Genomic DNA, 17,027 nt, shown 5'->3' with positions numbered 1-17,027 from the left:
TTTTAGCCCCAATCTGGCCTCTTTTCCACGTAGTCTGACAGCACGATTCTCACTGCATTGTTCGGTTCTGAGTTTTCCTCTACGGCCTACTGGGTCCCTTGGTTCCCTTCTTCCTGAAACACTTCCTTCGGCTTCCTGGACTCCACCCTCTCTTGCTCTCCTCCCACCTCTCTGGCTGTTCCTTCTCCAGCTCCTTGGCTATTTCCTCCTCTTGGACCCCACCTCTGAATAATGGAGAGCCCCGGGGCTCAGGACTCAACAACCCTCTTTTCTACCCTCATACACCCCTTCCCTGGGTGACCCATGGCTTTAAATGCCATCTATCTTCTGCTAATTCCCAAGTGCATCTACCCAGCCTGGAGCCGAACTCAACATACAGATAGCCTCCCACCTGCCTGATGGACCCAGATGTCCAAGAGGCACCTCCCACTTAAGATGTGAAAGCCTGAATCCCGAACCGTGCTGTTCACATCAATTGCCCAGCGCAGAAAATGGCCCCTCTGGTCTTCCTGCTGCTCCGAGCAAAACCTTAGCATCATCCTTCACTCCTTTCCTGCTTTCTCACCCCATATTCAAGCCATTAGCCAATCCAATCAGCACTACCTTCAAAATAGATGCAGAAGGCCACCATTTGCCCTCATTTCCACAGCCACCACCCTGGCCCCAAGGCACTGTCACCTCCCTGCTGGATCATTGCCATGGCCTCTGAACTGGTTGCTCCACTTCTGCCTGTGCCCCTTTTAGTTTATTCTTTTCACAACGGCCAGAGTGATCCTGTTCCATGTAAGTCACATCGCGGCAGTCCTGTCCTTGAAACGTCAAAATCCCCAGTGACTTTTCACTGCACAGGGAGCGGCAGCCTGAAAGCCCAGTGCAATCTGTACTCCCCTCCTGGCCATTCGTATCTAGCCTCTGACGCCCACCACACTCCCCATCACTCACTGTTGCAGCCACACTGGTCTTCCTGCCCTCTTTGTACATGCCAGCACCCATCCTCCCTTTCTACCTGCGGTTCCCTCCGCAGGACTTGCTCCCTCACCTCCATTAGGGCTTGATTCCAACGTTAGCTCAGTGGAGCCTTCTTTGAGATATCAGGGAGAAGGCCCCATATTTAAAATTGCAGCCCTACCCCCTCGGTCCCCTTCCCCTGCTGTCTTTTACTCCTTAGCACTCCTGGCTGTGCAACGTATGGAATATTTTATTACTTCCCGCGTTCCCCAACAGAACGCAGACTTCACCAGGAAAAAGGATCTTGTTTTGCCTCATTCGCTGCCACGTCCGCAATGCCCAGAATCGTGTCTGGTGCTCAGTAAGGGCTCAGTACATTTTCATTATATGAATAAATGAGCAGCTTCATACAGAGGCTGAGACAGGGAGGAAGAGGGCATTTCGTGTTGTTTTGTTTTCCTCCTGGAATGAAAGAAAAGGTTATTAGTTTTGTCCTCACAGCCTCAGTGAAATTTATATCTTCCATTCCTACTGCTTTGATAGAGTTTGCCCTTGGTAAACAGTTCTTCCATTAACCGCGAGACCTTTGCACGGTGGCTTTAGCGGCTCCCGAGATTCATCTGAGCTTGTAATGATTGCCCATTGAACCTTCAACAAGATACTGATGAATTCAGCTTTGGAAATCACTTTTGGGGTTTCAGGTGAAATCTAAACAGTTCCTCCAACTTTTTACCTCAATAGGGAAGGAGTATTTTTAACTTGGGGCCAACCAAGTTCCTGGCGTGGATGAAGCAGTTTCCTGTGTGATGCTTTGGGAGTGATTGCTTTAGATATAGTATGTTTTTTGTCTTTTGTTTTTGGCCACGTGGGATCTTAGTTCCTTGACCAGGGATCGAACCCATGCCCCCTACAATGGAATCGTAGAGTCTTAAACACTGGACCGCCAGGGAAGTCCTGATATAGCATGTTTTAACCATCCTATGACATGCTGGTTACTGCAAAAAAAAACCCATGCACATGTGGGGTTGTTGCTTTTAGGAGCATTCACTATGTTATCAGGCCAGCCAGACCGTGGCCTGGATAGCTTATCTCTGGAGGAGGTTTCCGCCATGGTGGGACCTCTTTGCCTCGTGCGCTCTGGGCCCTCACATGGATTCAGTGGACCGCCCTCAATGGGAAGAGGGCGCCAGCAGAGGGAGAGATCATTGCACAACGGCTGGGTTCCTGTGCCAGGAAGCCCACGTTTCCCCCATTGGCAGCCACACGTGGGCCTTTCTTCTTGTCATCATAGAGACTGTAGATCCGGCAGGGCTACACAGCAAGGATGCGCATTTGGTCCCTTTCAGGGACTTAAGTTACAGGGGCTAATGGGGTAACAAATGGTGGGGAGGAGGTTCAGGCAAGAGGGGAGGGATGTAAAAAGGCTCTCATTCATTCATTCAGAGATATTCATTGTACTTTTGTTATGTGCTAGGCTCCGGGAGTAGCTGGGGATAATGGTGATCGAAGCAGACATGGGGCTCGGGCAGAAGGTGGCCAGAAAAGGCATCTCTGAGGACATGACCATTGTATAGGGAAGGCCATCATGGCATGCTAAAGCCAGGCTTTTTTTTTTTTTTTTTGCGGTACGCGGGCCTCTCACTGTTGTGGCCTCTCCCGTTGGGGAGCACAGGCTCCGGACGCGCAGGCTCAGCGGCCATGGCTCACGGGCCCAGCCGCTCTGCGGCATGTGGGATCCTCCCGGACCGGAGCACGAACCCGTGTCCCCTGCATCGGCAGGTGGACTTTCAACCACCAGGGAAGCCCCACCATGGGTTCTTAATGATGGCACTCATTTCAGATATTTATCTCCAAAAGGAAGGAGCGTTAATACCTTCTCTTGAAAAGGTCAATTCAGGTTCGTATTAAAAGAGGAGGAACTTTCTTTGCATACTGACGTTGACATTGAGCCTCCGATGAGGGTTGTCACCCAGATTATATCTGATTCAGGGTTTTATAACGCATGGGAAAATGCCATGTCTTCCACAATAACCCAGCTGCTCACCTTGTGCCTTTTCCTTGAGCTCCCTCACAGCAGAGCTGGGCAGAGTCCGCTTATTCGGAAGAACCCCCCGAGTCCTGTTATGATGCCCTGTGTGTGGCGGGGGGCAGTGTTGACCTCTCACATGTGACTTTCTGTGGGTGGTGCCCCTCTTGTGCAGAGGTGCCCCTTCGGACACATACTGGTGAGGTTCTGAAAAACCCAGGAGGCGAGGATGCTGGTGCCCGGCCTCATTGTTCAGCGCCTGTGGTCCTGGTGCTAAAACCGACGTCTATGCAGAACTCCTTCCGCCTGTCAGCTTCGTTGCCCCAGTGACTCTTGTCCAGAAATGGAGAGGACAGAGGAAGGAGAACCAAAGTGCTTTACAGGTTTAACACTTGACCCCGTACATCTCCCGTACATCTCCTTACCCAGCCTATGAGATAAGAGGTGGTATTTTCCTTTTACTGATGAGGACACTGAAATCTTAGAGGTCATTTGCCCCATGTCACACAACTAACAAGTCATGGAGTTTGAAACTGTATCTTGGGATTAGCAAGTTTATGATCTTTCTACTACCTGCACCTTCAAAGTCACAAGCCATTTCCCTGGTGCCAGAACCACCTTCTCATACACAGCCCCTGGCAAGTACAGCCCCTGGTTTATAGGGCTGGGCTTTGGAAACTTCAGCCATTCTCCAGAGCTCCAGGACCTGCCATCACAAGAAAAGCGAAGTTAAGCTCGTTGCCTATCAATCAGCACTTCTGTGGGTTGACGGTTGTCAACCTCTTTTCAACCTAAGAAAAAAGAGATTTTTGGCATCACGCTAAACAAGTTAGATTAATTCAACACATCGTGACTGTCTCCATTCTAGATGAAAATTGTCGGAACGCTGATGGACAGGTGACCAGGGCACCGGGCCACGCAGAGATTTGGTCTCTATTTTACTAGGATTTCACATTGAGATTGATCATTGGGGTAGGAACTTTCATTTTGGGGGCTTTGTGTGTGTTTGTGTTTCTTTAACAATGCTTTTCTAAATCTTTCTGCCGTTTGACAGTCTAGCTGTGGTCTCTTTAAATTGCTACAGTTTCAGGGGTTGGAGAACTTTGGCACGTGGGCTCATTTGTACTGCTTATGGCCGCTGTCACCTAACAACAGAGTTGAGAACTTGCAACAGAGACTGTATGGTTCTTAAAGCCTAAAACACTTATTCTTGCCCTGTACAGAAAAAGCTTGCTGAAACTTCCTTTTTTTTTAAAAAAAAAAAGAAAGGGTACCATAGTTTTAAAGGAAAGAGCTACACTTGCTAGCCCTAAAGAAAAACTTTCCAAGCACCTGCTTGGTCAGTAATAACAGGCCAGGAAGAAGTACACACACCATGGTCTATGCCGAGTGCATTCATATGTGGACTGTGCCCTAGGAGCATCATTCCAGCGAATAGCAGTGTTCCTCTGCGATACCATATTCCCTATTAACCCCAAGCTAGGTACCACTAACTAGCTGGGCAACCTTGAACTAGTCACTAAGCTTTCTACATGAGATTCCTCACCAATAAAATTAAACATTAAAAAAATTACATATCCCACATCATAGTATGTATAGATATGAAGTATATGCAAATATATCTATATATGTGTGTTATACATATGTGTGTAGCTTTAAAAGGAATAATAACATAAATATCAAATACAATAATAAAATAAAAAGAAGACCCATTTCCCCACCATCCAGCTTAGGAAATTGAACCTCAGGAATACCTTTGAAGTCCCCTCTGTGCACCTATCCAGGAGGGGACAGCTACCGTACCCCCCCCTCCCCAACGGTAGCTATCTCAATTTAGTTTAATCATTCTACTGCTTTGCCCTATAGTTGTATTGTTTAGTGTTGCCTGAAACTTGTTTTCTAAACGAAGAGCACTTTCAGATCCCATCAGATTTTGTACTTCATCAGTGTGACTTCATTTTCTTGGTGCTAAACTCTTTGTCTGAAAATCTCCCAAGGGCTTTCAGTCCAGCAACCAAAGTTAACACACACAGTGGCTGCCCAACAAATACTCTGGAAATATTCCGCAGGTTTTTCTTTTCCCTTTGGTGGCGATAGTGGGGTCGGGGGCAGGGGACACCAAAGTCGTGGGCTAGTTCAGACTGGTCTTCCCTCCTCCTGCTGTTTGTGATCCTGTGCTGGGCTGAGAGGCTGGGGTCTCCGGAGGTAGTGGTTGTCTTTGTATTTATCAGCTCCGAAGGGGGAGGGGCCCGTGGTGAGGAACCTTGTTGATCCAGGCTGGTTCACAAAAGTTGACTCCATGTTTACGTAGTAAAAGAATAAGGTGAAACCTGATTCGTGGACCTAAAATTTAGCCTCCAGTCAATTTTAGTTGAAGGAAAATCTCATCGCACCCATTCTTCATGTTTTCCTTTTTTTTTTTAAATTTTGTGGCAGAAAAAAAGTATAAATACTGGCTTTTGGAAGAAGGAGCTATTGTTAAGCGTAAGCCTTTTAAACACTGTAATTACTCTATAAAGCCTGTGTGTTTCCATCAGAAATGCATTTAGTCTTAAGTTGTAGTGCCCAGTGTATGGAACATTTATAATGATGGGGTACTTCCAAAAATAAATCCACTCTATAGAAAATGTTAATCAGCTCATCCCCAGGGACCACACTGAGTATCTGCATTGTACAAATGAGGAAATGAGCATGACAGTTAGTGGTTTGCCCAAAGCCGCACTGTCACTGGCACTACGAAGATTTGAGCAAAGGGCCCACATACAAGAAAACAGTCATGTTTCCATGTAAGACACTGTGGGCCTTTGTTAACTTGACCTAAATTAAGATTCGGGGGCTAAGAAACCTTTTGGTGTTTGGAAGAATCGACCACACCAACCACCAAGAGCTGGCTTGCTTCTGAAAGTTACCTGTGGGGTTTTAAATAAGATATGTTGTTTTTTGAGGTGTCTGTTTGCTTGAAATCAGAAGCTCTGTATCTGGCTAAACATTGCTATGAAAACTGAAAAGCAGCGGGTTCAAGTGTATTTCACACTGCCGGGGAAAATAGTGTGGGAAGTACAGTCGGGTCTCAGTCTGTGGCATTCTACTTTTACAGTTGACAAGAAAGCAGCCTGCTACCAGGAACTTACTTTCTGAAACCATTTTCAGGGGGTTGGTTCAGGATGTACACGCAAGTCTTCCAAGTCATCTGCTTCAATGGGATTGCGTGGCAGAGGAAGGGTTTCCATGGAGGAACCACAAATTCCTCCATTTACAAGGAAACTTCGGGAATTGTTATTGCTCTTTTCTCAGGCAAAAGTTGATAGCTCATTTTATAAATATTTTCCCCAACAACTGATTGGAGCAAAAAAGGTTTTTTTCTTTCCCGCCCAACTAACCTCTAGTTAATTGAAAAATTCAATTAACCATCACAGTAAGCTCCTCTTCTCTTCTTTTGCTTTCTTCCCCAAGTTTCACTTGGGAACTTGACTTCATTTTTTTTTTTTTTTGGCCTCGCCCCGTGGCCTGTGGGATCTTAGTTCCCCGACCAGGGATCGAACCCGTACTCCTTGCAGTGGAAGCACCGAGTCCTAACCATTGGACCGCCAGGGAATACCCTCCTGTTTTTTTTTGTTTTTTTTTTTTTGAGTAGTAAATGTTTTAAAGACTTTTTTTCAACTTCCCTTTTAAATTGAAGTGTAGTTGATTTACAGTGTTGTGTTAGTTTCTGGTATATAGCAAAGTGATTCAGTTATACACATATATATTCTTTTTCAGATTCTTTTCCATTATAGTTTATTATAAGATACTGAATATAGTTCCCTGTGCTATACAGTAGGACGTTGTTGTTTATCTATTTTATATATAGTAGTTTGTGTCTGCTAATCCAAAACTCCTAATTTATTCCTCCCTCACTCCCTTTCCCCTTTGGTAACCATAAGTTTGTTTTCCACATCTGTGAGTCTGTTTCTGTTTTGTAAATAAGTTCATTTGTGTCATATTTTAGATTCCACATATAAGTGGTATCACATGGTATTTGTCTTCTCTGTCTCACTTCACTTAGTATGATAATCTCTAGGCCCACCCATGTTGCTCAAATAACACTATTTCATTCTTTTTTTTTTTTTTATTCGGTTGCACCGGGTCTTAGTTGCGGCGGACGGACTCCTTAGTTGCAGCTCTCGGGCTCCTTAGTCACGGCTCACCAGCTCCTTAATTGTGGCTTGTGAACTCTTAGTTGCAGCATGCATGGGGGATCTAGTTCCTTAACCAGGGATCAAACCCGGACCCCCTCCACTGGGAGCTCGGAGTCTTATCCACTGCACCACCAGGGAAGTCCCTATTTCATTCTTTTTTATGGCTGAATAGTATTCCATTGTGTATCCTCTTTGTTAGCTGTAGTTAGCCAAGACATTGTGAACTATAATAACTCTGGTATCTGGGTTTGTGAGTATGGCCTCATTCAAAGATACGGTGGTATTGATTCAGAAGACTCATTCACCTGTTGTGATACCTACCAGAGCCCTTACTGTGGGGTTATATATACACTCCATGGATAAATTTGGGAAAAGCCAATACGTAATTGCAGAGAGACGGTACCTTAAAGAGGAAGACACCAAAGTGTGCCACTAAGGGAAAAGGCCACCTCACAGAGGGTCGGTGCCAGGCGCTTATCCTGAGTTGTCAAATCCCAAGATTTGATTTTGGCATTTTCACCCTCTGTTCATCAGATCTGGGGACTGCAGACCCATGCTGATTGAGTTTATAAGTAACTGATGAGCCAGAATGACTCCATTTATAACGTTATCCAGTGAGTTGGGTTCAAAACCCAACGCACCTACCTTTGTGATATTGGGCAAGTTGCCTGACTTTTCTGTTTTGTTTTTTTTTTTCTTACCCGGGCAGTTGGCGTGTTAATGAGCGAATGCCTTCACATAATACCTGGAAGATAATAGCTAGTGTTAGTATGTTGTCATTTTGCTGTTGTCTTCATTATAACTGTGCAAGTCAACTTTAGGAGACTGACTAATAGATCAGAACGTTGCCTCTTGAGCATAGGATTTTAGAGCATGGGAAGTTAGAAGTTCTGAAGGGGAATGCCCCCATTGGGCTGGATCAGTTGGGAATTTCATCAGTTGATATACAAGACACCATAGCCAGACTCTCGCCACCCATTACCCAGACCCTGCTGGATAAACTCCACTGCAGTTTGAACCTGTGGCTTACCTCTTCTAGATTTTATAAAGTTGCCACTTTTTTCATCTGAGAGTCTCTAGTTTATTTGGTTCCAGTTTTTAGCAGCGATAAAGGAATCGCTCTGAGTACTTTGTTTGGGTTTGACTTTCAAAATATTGTTTAGGGGCGATTTATTTTTCTTCCAGGTTGCTCCTCTGGTTCCACGTTCTGGAAGTGACATTTGCAGGAGGGTACCTAACTAGTCTCCAGGATGGCCTGCATGTGCAGTAGGAGGCCCTGCATCCCTTTGACGGGCGAGAGCCATGGGAAAGCGTGCTTCTTTAAGTTCATTAAAACAGATTGGCCTTCTGTAAAGACCTCACATATCTGTATTTGTGTTTTATTTTATTTTGTGTCTGGTATAGGTATTGACATCCTGAAGCTTGTAGCAGCCCAAGTGGGAAGCCAGTGGAAGGATATCTATCAGCTTCTGTGCAATGCCAGCGAGAGGGAGGTGGCCGCTTTCTCCAACGGGTACACGGCGGACCACGAGCGGGCCTACGCAGCACTGCAGCACTGGACCATCCGGGGCCCCGAGGCCAGCCTGGCCCAGTTAATTAGCGCCCTGCGCCAGCACCGGCGCAACGATGTCGTGGAGAAGATCCGTGGCCTGATGGAAGATACAGCCCAGGTAATGCAGCCCGGATTGTCTGTCTTTCCCACTAACCTTTAGGTCCCTGTGCTCCAGACTTTACCAGGTATATGTAATAAGGAGAAAGAACTGAGAGTCGGTGTCTAGGTTCTGTGTCTCTGTCTCACTCACACACACACCCCCCTCTTCTAGGGCAGTACTTTTCAATGGTTTTCCATTAATCATCTAGAGAACTTTTAAAAAATTTTGGTATTTAGACCCCACTGTAGACCAGTCACTGTAGAATCTCTAGGGACAGGACTAGGAACCAGTATTTTTAGGAATCAGTATTTTTAAAAGCTCTCCAAGTGATTCTAATGTGCAAACTTGAGAATCTTTGCCTTTGGAGTGGATTCTGGCATCAGACTGTATGGCTAGAGCTATTCCTTGTTACCCAATTTACAGTTTCATTTTGCATAACACATTTTGAACAAAAGCAAGAAGGAAGACTTTTTTTCTATTCCCTTTCCCTTCCAGACGATATTTTCTGTGATGTGGTTTAAGAACGCTCTGTCTTACTCCTGAGTACCCCCAAGGATGCAGGTGGTACTGGCAGTATTTAGTAATAGGATTGATATTTCTTCTTGGGCTTGTCCAATCAGTGCCTCAGATGAAACTGAGGGGACCCCGGAGTGTGATTTATTTATCATCGTTGGTCCATGAGCCCTGGCTTTGGAGTCAGACAGCACTGCATAGGCATCCTGGCTCTGACACTTACTAGCTGGGTGACCAAGGGTACATTACTTCAACTTTCTCTGCCTCTGTTCTCTCCGTTGTAAGCCAGGTTTATAGGGTTAATTAAGACTGGAAATAAAGTATATAAAATGCCTGACACATTGAAGGTGTTCTGTAAATCGTAGTTATGGTCATGATGTAACTCATTTTACTTAGCCTTTCCTTAATCATAAGGTGCTTCCCTGAAAGGCCGTGAATTAAATACAAATTTGGCTATTGAATCATATTTCTTAGACTTCGATTGAAGTTTTGTAACGTGTTCCCAAAGGAAAAACACTGCCCTTGGGCCTTGATAAAACCCACTTAAAATTTAAAAGGCAATTCAGCCTGTGTTCTTTTCCAGTGGTCCAAACTCATTACCTAAAAGTGCAAGGGAGAGATGTTCCCCCTGTCCACTCTAATCTACTATCATTCTGTACCACAGTTGTATATCAAGGGACTCAGTTTTATACATTTAAGAAGTCCAAGTGCCTTTATCTTTCTATACTAACAGTGTAGTGTTTCTTCATTATTGAAATAAACATTCATCAGGTGGATCTTTTATCTAAGTGACTAGATAAAAGTTCATCGGTGCTAATTGACTTTAAAGGTAGTCTTTAAAGCCCCTGGTGTATTTTTAACTTTTTTGAAATGTGGAATTTCAGAAAAGAGATTTACTAATAGAGTCGGGGGTAATTATTCAAAGGCACACACCAGTGTCTTGTGACTTTCTGCAAAATGATCTCAATTAAGTATGGTTCACAACTAAAACGAGGCTTTGAGTAGCTGGATTTGGGGAAAGAAGAGGGAGATGCTTGGCCCCCAATTGAGTAAAATGGCTGCAGTTCAAACAAAGGGACTCAAGAGGCAAAACATTATTGTGGGGCTTCCCTGGTGGCGCAGTGGTTGAGAGTCCGCCTGCCGATGCAGGGGACACGGGTTCGTGCCCTGGGCCGGGAAGATCCCACATGCCGCGGAGCGGCTGGGCCCGTGAGCCATGGCCGCTGAGCCTGCGCATCCAGAGCCTGTGCTCCGCAACGGGAGAGGCCACAGCAGTGAGAGGCCCGCATACCGCAAAAAAAAAAACAAAGAAAAACAAAACAATAAAAACATTATCGTGCTTCCTTGGAGTGCTGGCTTTAAGGAAAGAACTGCTAGGGCGAGCAGTAGATTTGAAGAAGGATTTAGATGCTTGCGAATAAGCCACTGGATCGCCTTGATAATGCCTCCAAAAAAGAGAAAATGTAATTGATGCGATGTTCCTCCAAAAAGAGAAAATGTAATTGATGTCGGTTCAATGGAATATTTAATAAGGTGGAAGGATGATCATGATGTATTGTTAAGGGTTCGTGATGTATTGTTAAAGGTTCAAAGGTTTCTCATTAGAAAAAACAAATATAAACATAGGAAAATGCATACATGTTAATATTATTAAATCTAGGGGGTTGAATTAGAAGTGATTTTTTAAAAATTATTTTCTATAATGAAAACATTACTTTTGTGGTTTAAAACATTTTTTTAAATGACAGCTGAAAAGGCCTACGAGGAAAGATAGGTAGGGCTTTGTTTTACTGTGCTGAATTAAAAGACGGAACCATCCTCATTTTAATTGAGGAGAAGCAGACAGTGGTTTACGCGCCATCCATTCTTCCTTGAGGGCTGGCTGAGGTTTGCTATGTTGGGTCATATTTGCCTAAAACTTACTTTACTTTCGGGTTCCGCAGATCTGTCTCCTCTCTCTGTGTACCCTCAGCAATCACTTAGAATTTGGGCCTAGTCTTTAAGGTACTGCTTAATGGTGGTAATGATGGTGGTAGAATATTGTCTATACCAAGTGACGTTGGTATGTTTCTCTTACAGTACCATTGAGTTTCATCAGTGTTTATGGAGTACCTGCTTTATTCCAGGCACTGTCCTAGGTGCTGGGAAAAGTGGGCCAAAGGTACAGACTCCATGGAGGAGACTACATATCAGGGAGAGTGATTATAGCAAAAATCACTGGGTCAATGAATAAGAGACCAAAACCCTTAGCCCCCAAGTGCCAAGCTCTTGTTCCTTTTAGTTTTTTCCTTCCTCTTATCTCCTCCATATACAAAAGATTCTAGTATCTATTTTTTGTTGTTTATTTTGTAAGAAACAGTGACATCAAGATATCTTGTAGCCTTCTTCTTGGTTCTGGTGTAGCCTGCATGTTAGGATGGAGGCTGAGAAGGCGGTATTAAGCTTCTTGTTCCATGTTTTAATCATGTCCATCATTGTCTGGCAGTGTTGTGGACCCAGCTCTTGCCCTAATTTTAGCAGCCAACGAGCATGGATTTCTGGCTGCCAGCTATTATTGATTGCACAGTTTGCTTATAGTTTATCTCTGAGATTTGTGGAGTCAAACAAGAGAATCAAAACGCAGGGGGCATAATTGAGACCTAGTTTCCATTTTCTAGTGGACCTGTATTCTGCGTGTACGGTGGTACTGCTGACAATTTGAGACTTTGCCCCAGGAGTTAATGGGCTCATAATATGCAAAAATGGCTCCGTGTGTGTGTTTAAAATGGTTAATGTTTTTTCCTATTCATGAGCCTGAGAACACCTATGTTATGTTCCACTCGAAGGATTAGCCCTGGTGTTCCCTTTAGTTACCTCTCTCAGGGACAGCTGGTCCATTATTAACCATGGTGGCCTATTAGCCATTTTTGAGTTAAACACATCCAGAGTCTTACTTTAAAAAAAAATTTATGCATAACAAATTATACAGTAAAATTTACTTTTTGGTATACTGTTCTTTGCATTTTTTTTTAAAACAAGTTTTTAGAGCAGGTTTAGGTTTAAAACAAAATTGAGAGGGATGTTACAGAGTTTCCTGTATACTCCCTCCCCTCACACATGCACAGGCTCAACCCCTCCCCTCACACAGGCACAGGCTCACCCGTTATCAGTCTCACTCACCAGAATAGTACAGTTTTACCAAGAGTGAACCTGCATTGACACATCATAATTACCCAAAGTCCATAGTTTACCATAGGGTTCACTCTTGGTGTCGTACATGTGCTATGGATTTGGACAAATGTATAATGACATATGTCCATCACTATACTATCATACAGAATACTTTTACTGCTCAAAAAATCCTCTATGCTTTCCCTATTTCTCTCTTCCCCATTACCCACCTCTCTCCCACATCAACCACTAACCTTTTCCTTGTCTCTTACAGTTTTGCCTTTTTCAGAATGTCATATAGTTGGAATCATAGAGCGTGTAGCCTTTTCAGGTTGGCTTTTTTCACTCAGTCATATGCATTTAAGCTTCCTCTGTGTCTGTTTATGACTTGAATGCCCGTTTGTTTTAAGCACCAAATAATATTCAGTTGTCTGGATTTATCACAGTTTTATGTATTCATTGACCTCCCCGACTCTTTCCTTCTCTGAGGTATGAGCTGGGTTTTTCAGTTTGCTCTTCTTTCAAGTTCAGCATCAAAACTGAACCCAGCCTTCCAGAATCGTCTGAATTCTTTCCTTCCTGGTCATGAGCTTTTGGGAGAAGCAGTAAAGCAGTGGGACAATAGTTTAGAAGTTACTGGGACTTTGCCGAAACTCTTTAAAAAACAAAACAAAACAAAAACCTAACACAGCCTTCCCAATTTTATGTTCTCTCTTTTTTTCCGTCCTTTTACTTTGATTCTTTTCTGTGGCTTTATTTCAAGAAAGTCTTTTGTAAGGAGCATATATTCAAGCTTTTAAAAAATCTATTCTGACAGTTTTTGTCATTTAACTAGAGAATTTCAGTGTGGTTACATTGTTAGCGTCATTACCCGTGTATTTGGCCATCTTATTATTTGTTTTGTATTTGTCCTATCTGTTCTCTTCCCCCTTTCCTTTCTTGTTCATAAAGCATTTCTTTATTATTCTACTTTTCCTCTTAACTTCTTAGTTACACATTTTTTCTTTACTTTTAATGGATACCCCAGAGGTTACAACACGCCTACTTAAATTATGAGCCATTTTATAAGTGTGTATTTTCGACTACTTTTCAGACCACACAGCAGCCTTAAAAGACTTTAATCCTATTCCTTCTCTGGTATTGTGTTTTTGTTGTCATACGTTTTAACACTACACATTTCTTAAACCTCCCAAAGGCACAATCATTACGGTTTTACACAGTCAAGGTCCACGTGACCCACCTGCTCACTGATATTTTCTGTTGTTCTTCATTCCCCATCTCTGCCTGAGATCATTTTTCTTTGGCCTAAATAATACGCAGTGTAGGTTTCCGGCAGTAAACTGTTTTTCTTCATCTGGAAAATGCCCGCTGACTAAAATAAATTGCATTATCTGCCCTTTGTTTTTGAAGGTGAGCTGGAAGGTAGAACTTAAGCTTGATAGTTATTTTTCTTTCAGTACTTTCTTGCGTGGGTTTAAGTTTCCCCTGCTAAATAAATAGCAAAGGAGGGGAATGTGATTGTATTTTTAAATCTATATTACATAACGAATTACGTGTGCAATATTATACCAAGGACTTTGGGCAATGCAAAGACAAGGAGGACAGAGTCATTGCTGTCAGGGAAGCTTACCATCGAAGGGAAGAAACGTATACATATCAATGTTTAATCAAAGGGAGTAAACCCAGGAGGGAGGGAGGAGGGAATTGGTGGATGTACAGTTTATCGACATGAAGGCTGCAAATCGGGATGTCAGTGTGGAGATGTGTGCCGGGTTAAATTCCTGGCCAGGCAGCATATCACACTGGGGACTCAATGGTCAATTACTTGACCTCTCTGCCTCAGTTTTTTCCTGAGAAAATGGAAGCACCCTTAGTGCCTGTCCTTTGAGTTGTTGTGAAATTAGGTCAGTGTGACCCACAGAAAGCTCTTGGTGAATGTTTACCATGAATCATTGCAGTTATTCCCAGGCTCTAGAGGCAAGAGAGGTGGAAGAATGTTCCTGACCAGCTCCAACTCACATGGTGGATCCTTTAAATCCTGAACACCAAGGGTTGCTCAGTGTTGGATGGGAAGGGACAGCCAAGTCCAAGACTGCTTGACAGGTAGATGGTTGAGCATGAGAGTTGCCATCTGCGTTCAGTGCCCAAGAACTGGAAATTCTAGTAGTTGTAGATATTTATTCCTTACTGGCTGAGTGAGCGTTCCTAGGCTGGCAGGGATGTTTTCTCTAGTGAAGAAACAAAGGTGATGGTGTGTGTGTAGACAGGTCTGCTCTCAAGGGCTGTCAGAAAAAGGACATGAAATTGAGCAACTGGATTTCTAGGTTTCCTTACTTTCTTTTCTTTTTTTTGGGGCGGCGGACTTTGTATATTCAAATAGGCTTACCCAGTGCTGTCATTTTCTTTTCTTTTCCCCCTCACCTTGGACTTGTTTTTTTCTCTCTAGGAAACCTTGGGCAAATGATTTCTCTGACTCAGAGTTTTCTATTTAAAATGGGAATTCAAGTGCTTTTCAGAATTAAATCAGATAACGGCTTGTTGAACTGTGGGATATAAAAAAAATGAGGTAATGAAAGTGATGCTTACTGGCTAGGTTCGGAAGTCGTGGTGATTTGAATTTTCTAGCATTCCTTTATAGTTTCATTTTGAGAAAGGGAGGCAAAAGGAATTTTAGGTACATTTAAAAATGATAAACAACAAGGTCCTACTGTATAGCACAGGGAACTATATTCAATATCCTGTAATAAGCCATAATGGAAAAGAATATGAGAAAGAATGTATCTACGTATAACTGAATCACTTTGCTGTACACTAGAGACTAACACAACATTGTAAATCAACTACACTTCCATAAAAAGAAATGATCATATTAAAAACAACCACAGTCATTTAAAATAATATAAAGTGTTACTTTAGCTTCCTGCTTTGACCAGAGATTCATAAATGAAAAGAGTTGGTGTTGATCAGGCAGGGGGTTTGGGTAGCTCTTCCCCCCTGCCCTCCTTCGATTAGCTAGATTAAAACTACACTGTAATGTACCAACCAGTGGCTCTGAAGCCAGCCAGTATTGTTGTGGTTAACTTCTATGGTAGTAGAATGATTCTTTGTTAGAGATTCTTAATCCTTTCCAGAAACCACATAGGAAACCTACATCCCAGGGACAGAGTTTTCTCTCTCTCTCTCTCTCTCTCTCTCTCTCAACTATAGTGGACTCTGTGTTGGAGATTGAGTGGTTTTGCTCTGTATAATCAACAGGGAGAATCTACCAGTGAGGCGAGCAGTGGGCATTCTATTTGCGAGGACGGTACCACTGCTTTTGCTGCAAAGGGAACTACGTGATTTTTTTTTTTTTTCTTACCAGCTGCAGGATGCAGCTGTCTTTATCTACAGTGTGAGTGAGACCAGCTCTTTTCAGAAATTTAATATAGCGAGGGTGAGTGGAGGCAAATACCCGCTGTACCTTTAGCTGTTGACTTTTTGGCTTTTCAAATCTGTCTTTAACTTGCCAGTTGATCATCTCTTAGAAAACAGGGATTATTGTCCTAAGGCCTTAAGATGTTAGCTAAACTCACGTGTGTCGAGCCCCTGACTTCTGTGTGACCACTGTGTGGAAGGTTATTTCAGGTCAAGTTACTTAATTTGCAGGGTGTGACTGTGGGCTCTGGGGAACTTGTGAGGTGGTGAGAAGGGGACATTGTAAAGGCGTTGCTGACACACAGTAGGCCCGAGTACATTGAGTGATGCTTGTGTTTTAGGTGGTTATTGTGTACAAAGGAGCCATGTCTATGAATAAGCCTTTAGACTTTTAATGGCATTTCAGGCCATTCTACTTGTTATCATATTCCAAGGTTTCATTCAGTTAGTCAACAATCTTTTGTCGAGCACCAGCTGTGTTCCTGGTACTATGTAAAGAAGAAAGGTGTGTGCCTTTCAATAGCTCACTCACTGAGATGGAGACACGTGCAAATAATGACAATCCAGTGGGATAAGCAAATGTATAATAGAAGTGTGCGCGAGGAATTGTAAGATAGCGTCAGAAGGCAGGGGTATGCGACCCACCCAAATATACCTAGAAAATAAGAACAGATACATATACATTTCCTTTTTTTTTTTTGGACACAATATGCGGCATGCAAGATCTTAGTTCCCTGACCAGGGATCGAACCTGGGCCCACAGCAGTGAAAGCACCAAGTCCTAACCGCTGGACCGCCAGGGAATTCCCTACTTCTTGAAATCGTAGCCGTCTTGTAAGCATCTGGTGAGATAGCGTGTACATAGTAGAGGTAATGATTGTAGATGTTCAGTCCTGCCCTTGACATCTACTAGGGGGGCTCAGTGAATCTTAGCTACTGTTTTCCATGTTGGAATTTGAACTCTACACTCTCCTCTTTTGACTCAAGAGCAATACCACTCTACTTTCTGTGAAAGGAGATTAAGGAGAAAGGGGACCAGTGTTTGCTGAGTATCTATTGTGTCCCAAACACATTGGGTGCTTTGCATCTGCTTTTATCTAGCAAGCTTCATGGCCCTGTGAGATATAGGTCAGTATTAGAATTAAG

General features: G+C 43.4%; 1 protein-coding gene across 2 annotated transcripts in view; it reads left to right on the top strand.

Annotated features, from left to right (window-relative positions):
- TNFRSF21 (TNF receptor superfamily member 21) overlaps window positions 1-17,027 on the top strand; it is a 64,691-nt gene that overhangs the window by 30,233 nt on the left and 17,431 nt on the right. For both annotated transcript variants that reach the window (XM_004267505.4, XM_033423865.2), the window contains exon 4: window positions 8,557-8,822. In XM_004267505.4, coding sequence (XP_004267553.2) covers window positions 8,557-8,822 — 266 coding nt within the window. The remainder of the gene's footprint in view (window positions 1-8,556; window positions 8,823-17,027) is intronic.

This window comes from Orcinus orca, chromosome 10 (assembly GCF_937001465.1).
Source record: "Orcinus orca chromosome 10, mOrcOrc1.1, whole genome shotgun sequence".
NCBI classification, from domain to species: domain Eukaryota; kingdom Metazoa; phylum Chordata; class Mammalia; order Artiodactyla; family Delphinidae; genus Orcinus; species Orcinus orca.
The sequence above is the reverse complement of the archived record's forward strand: the minus strand, read 5'-3'. Positions and strand labels throughout refer to the sequence as shown.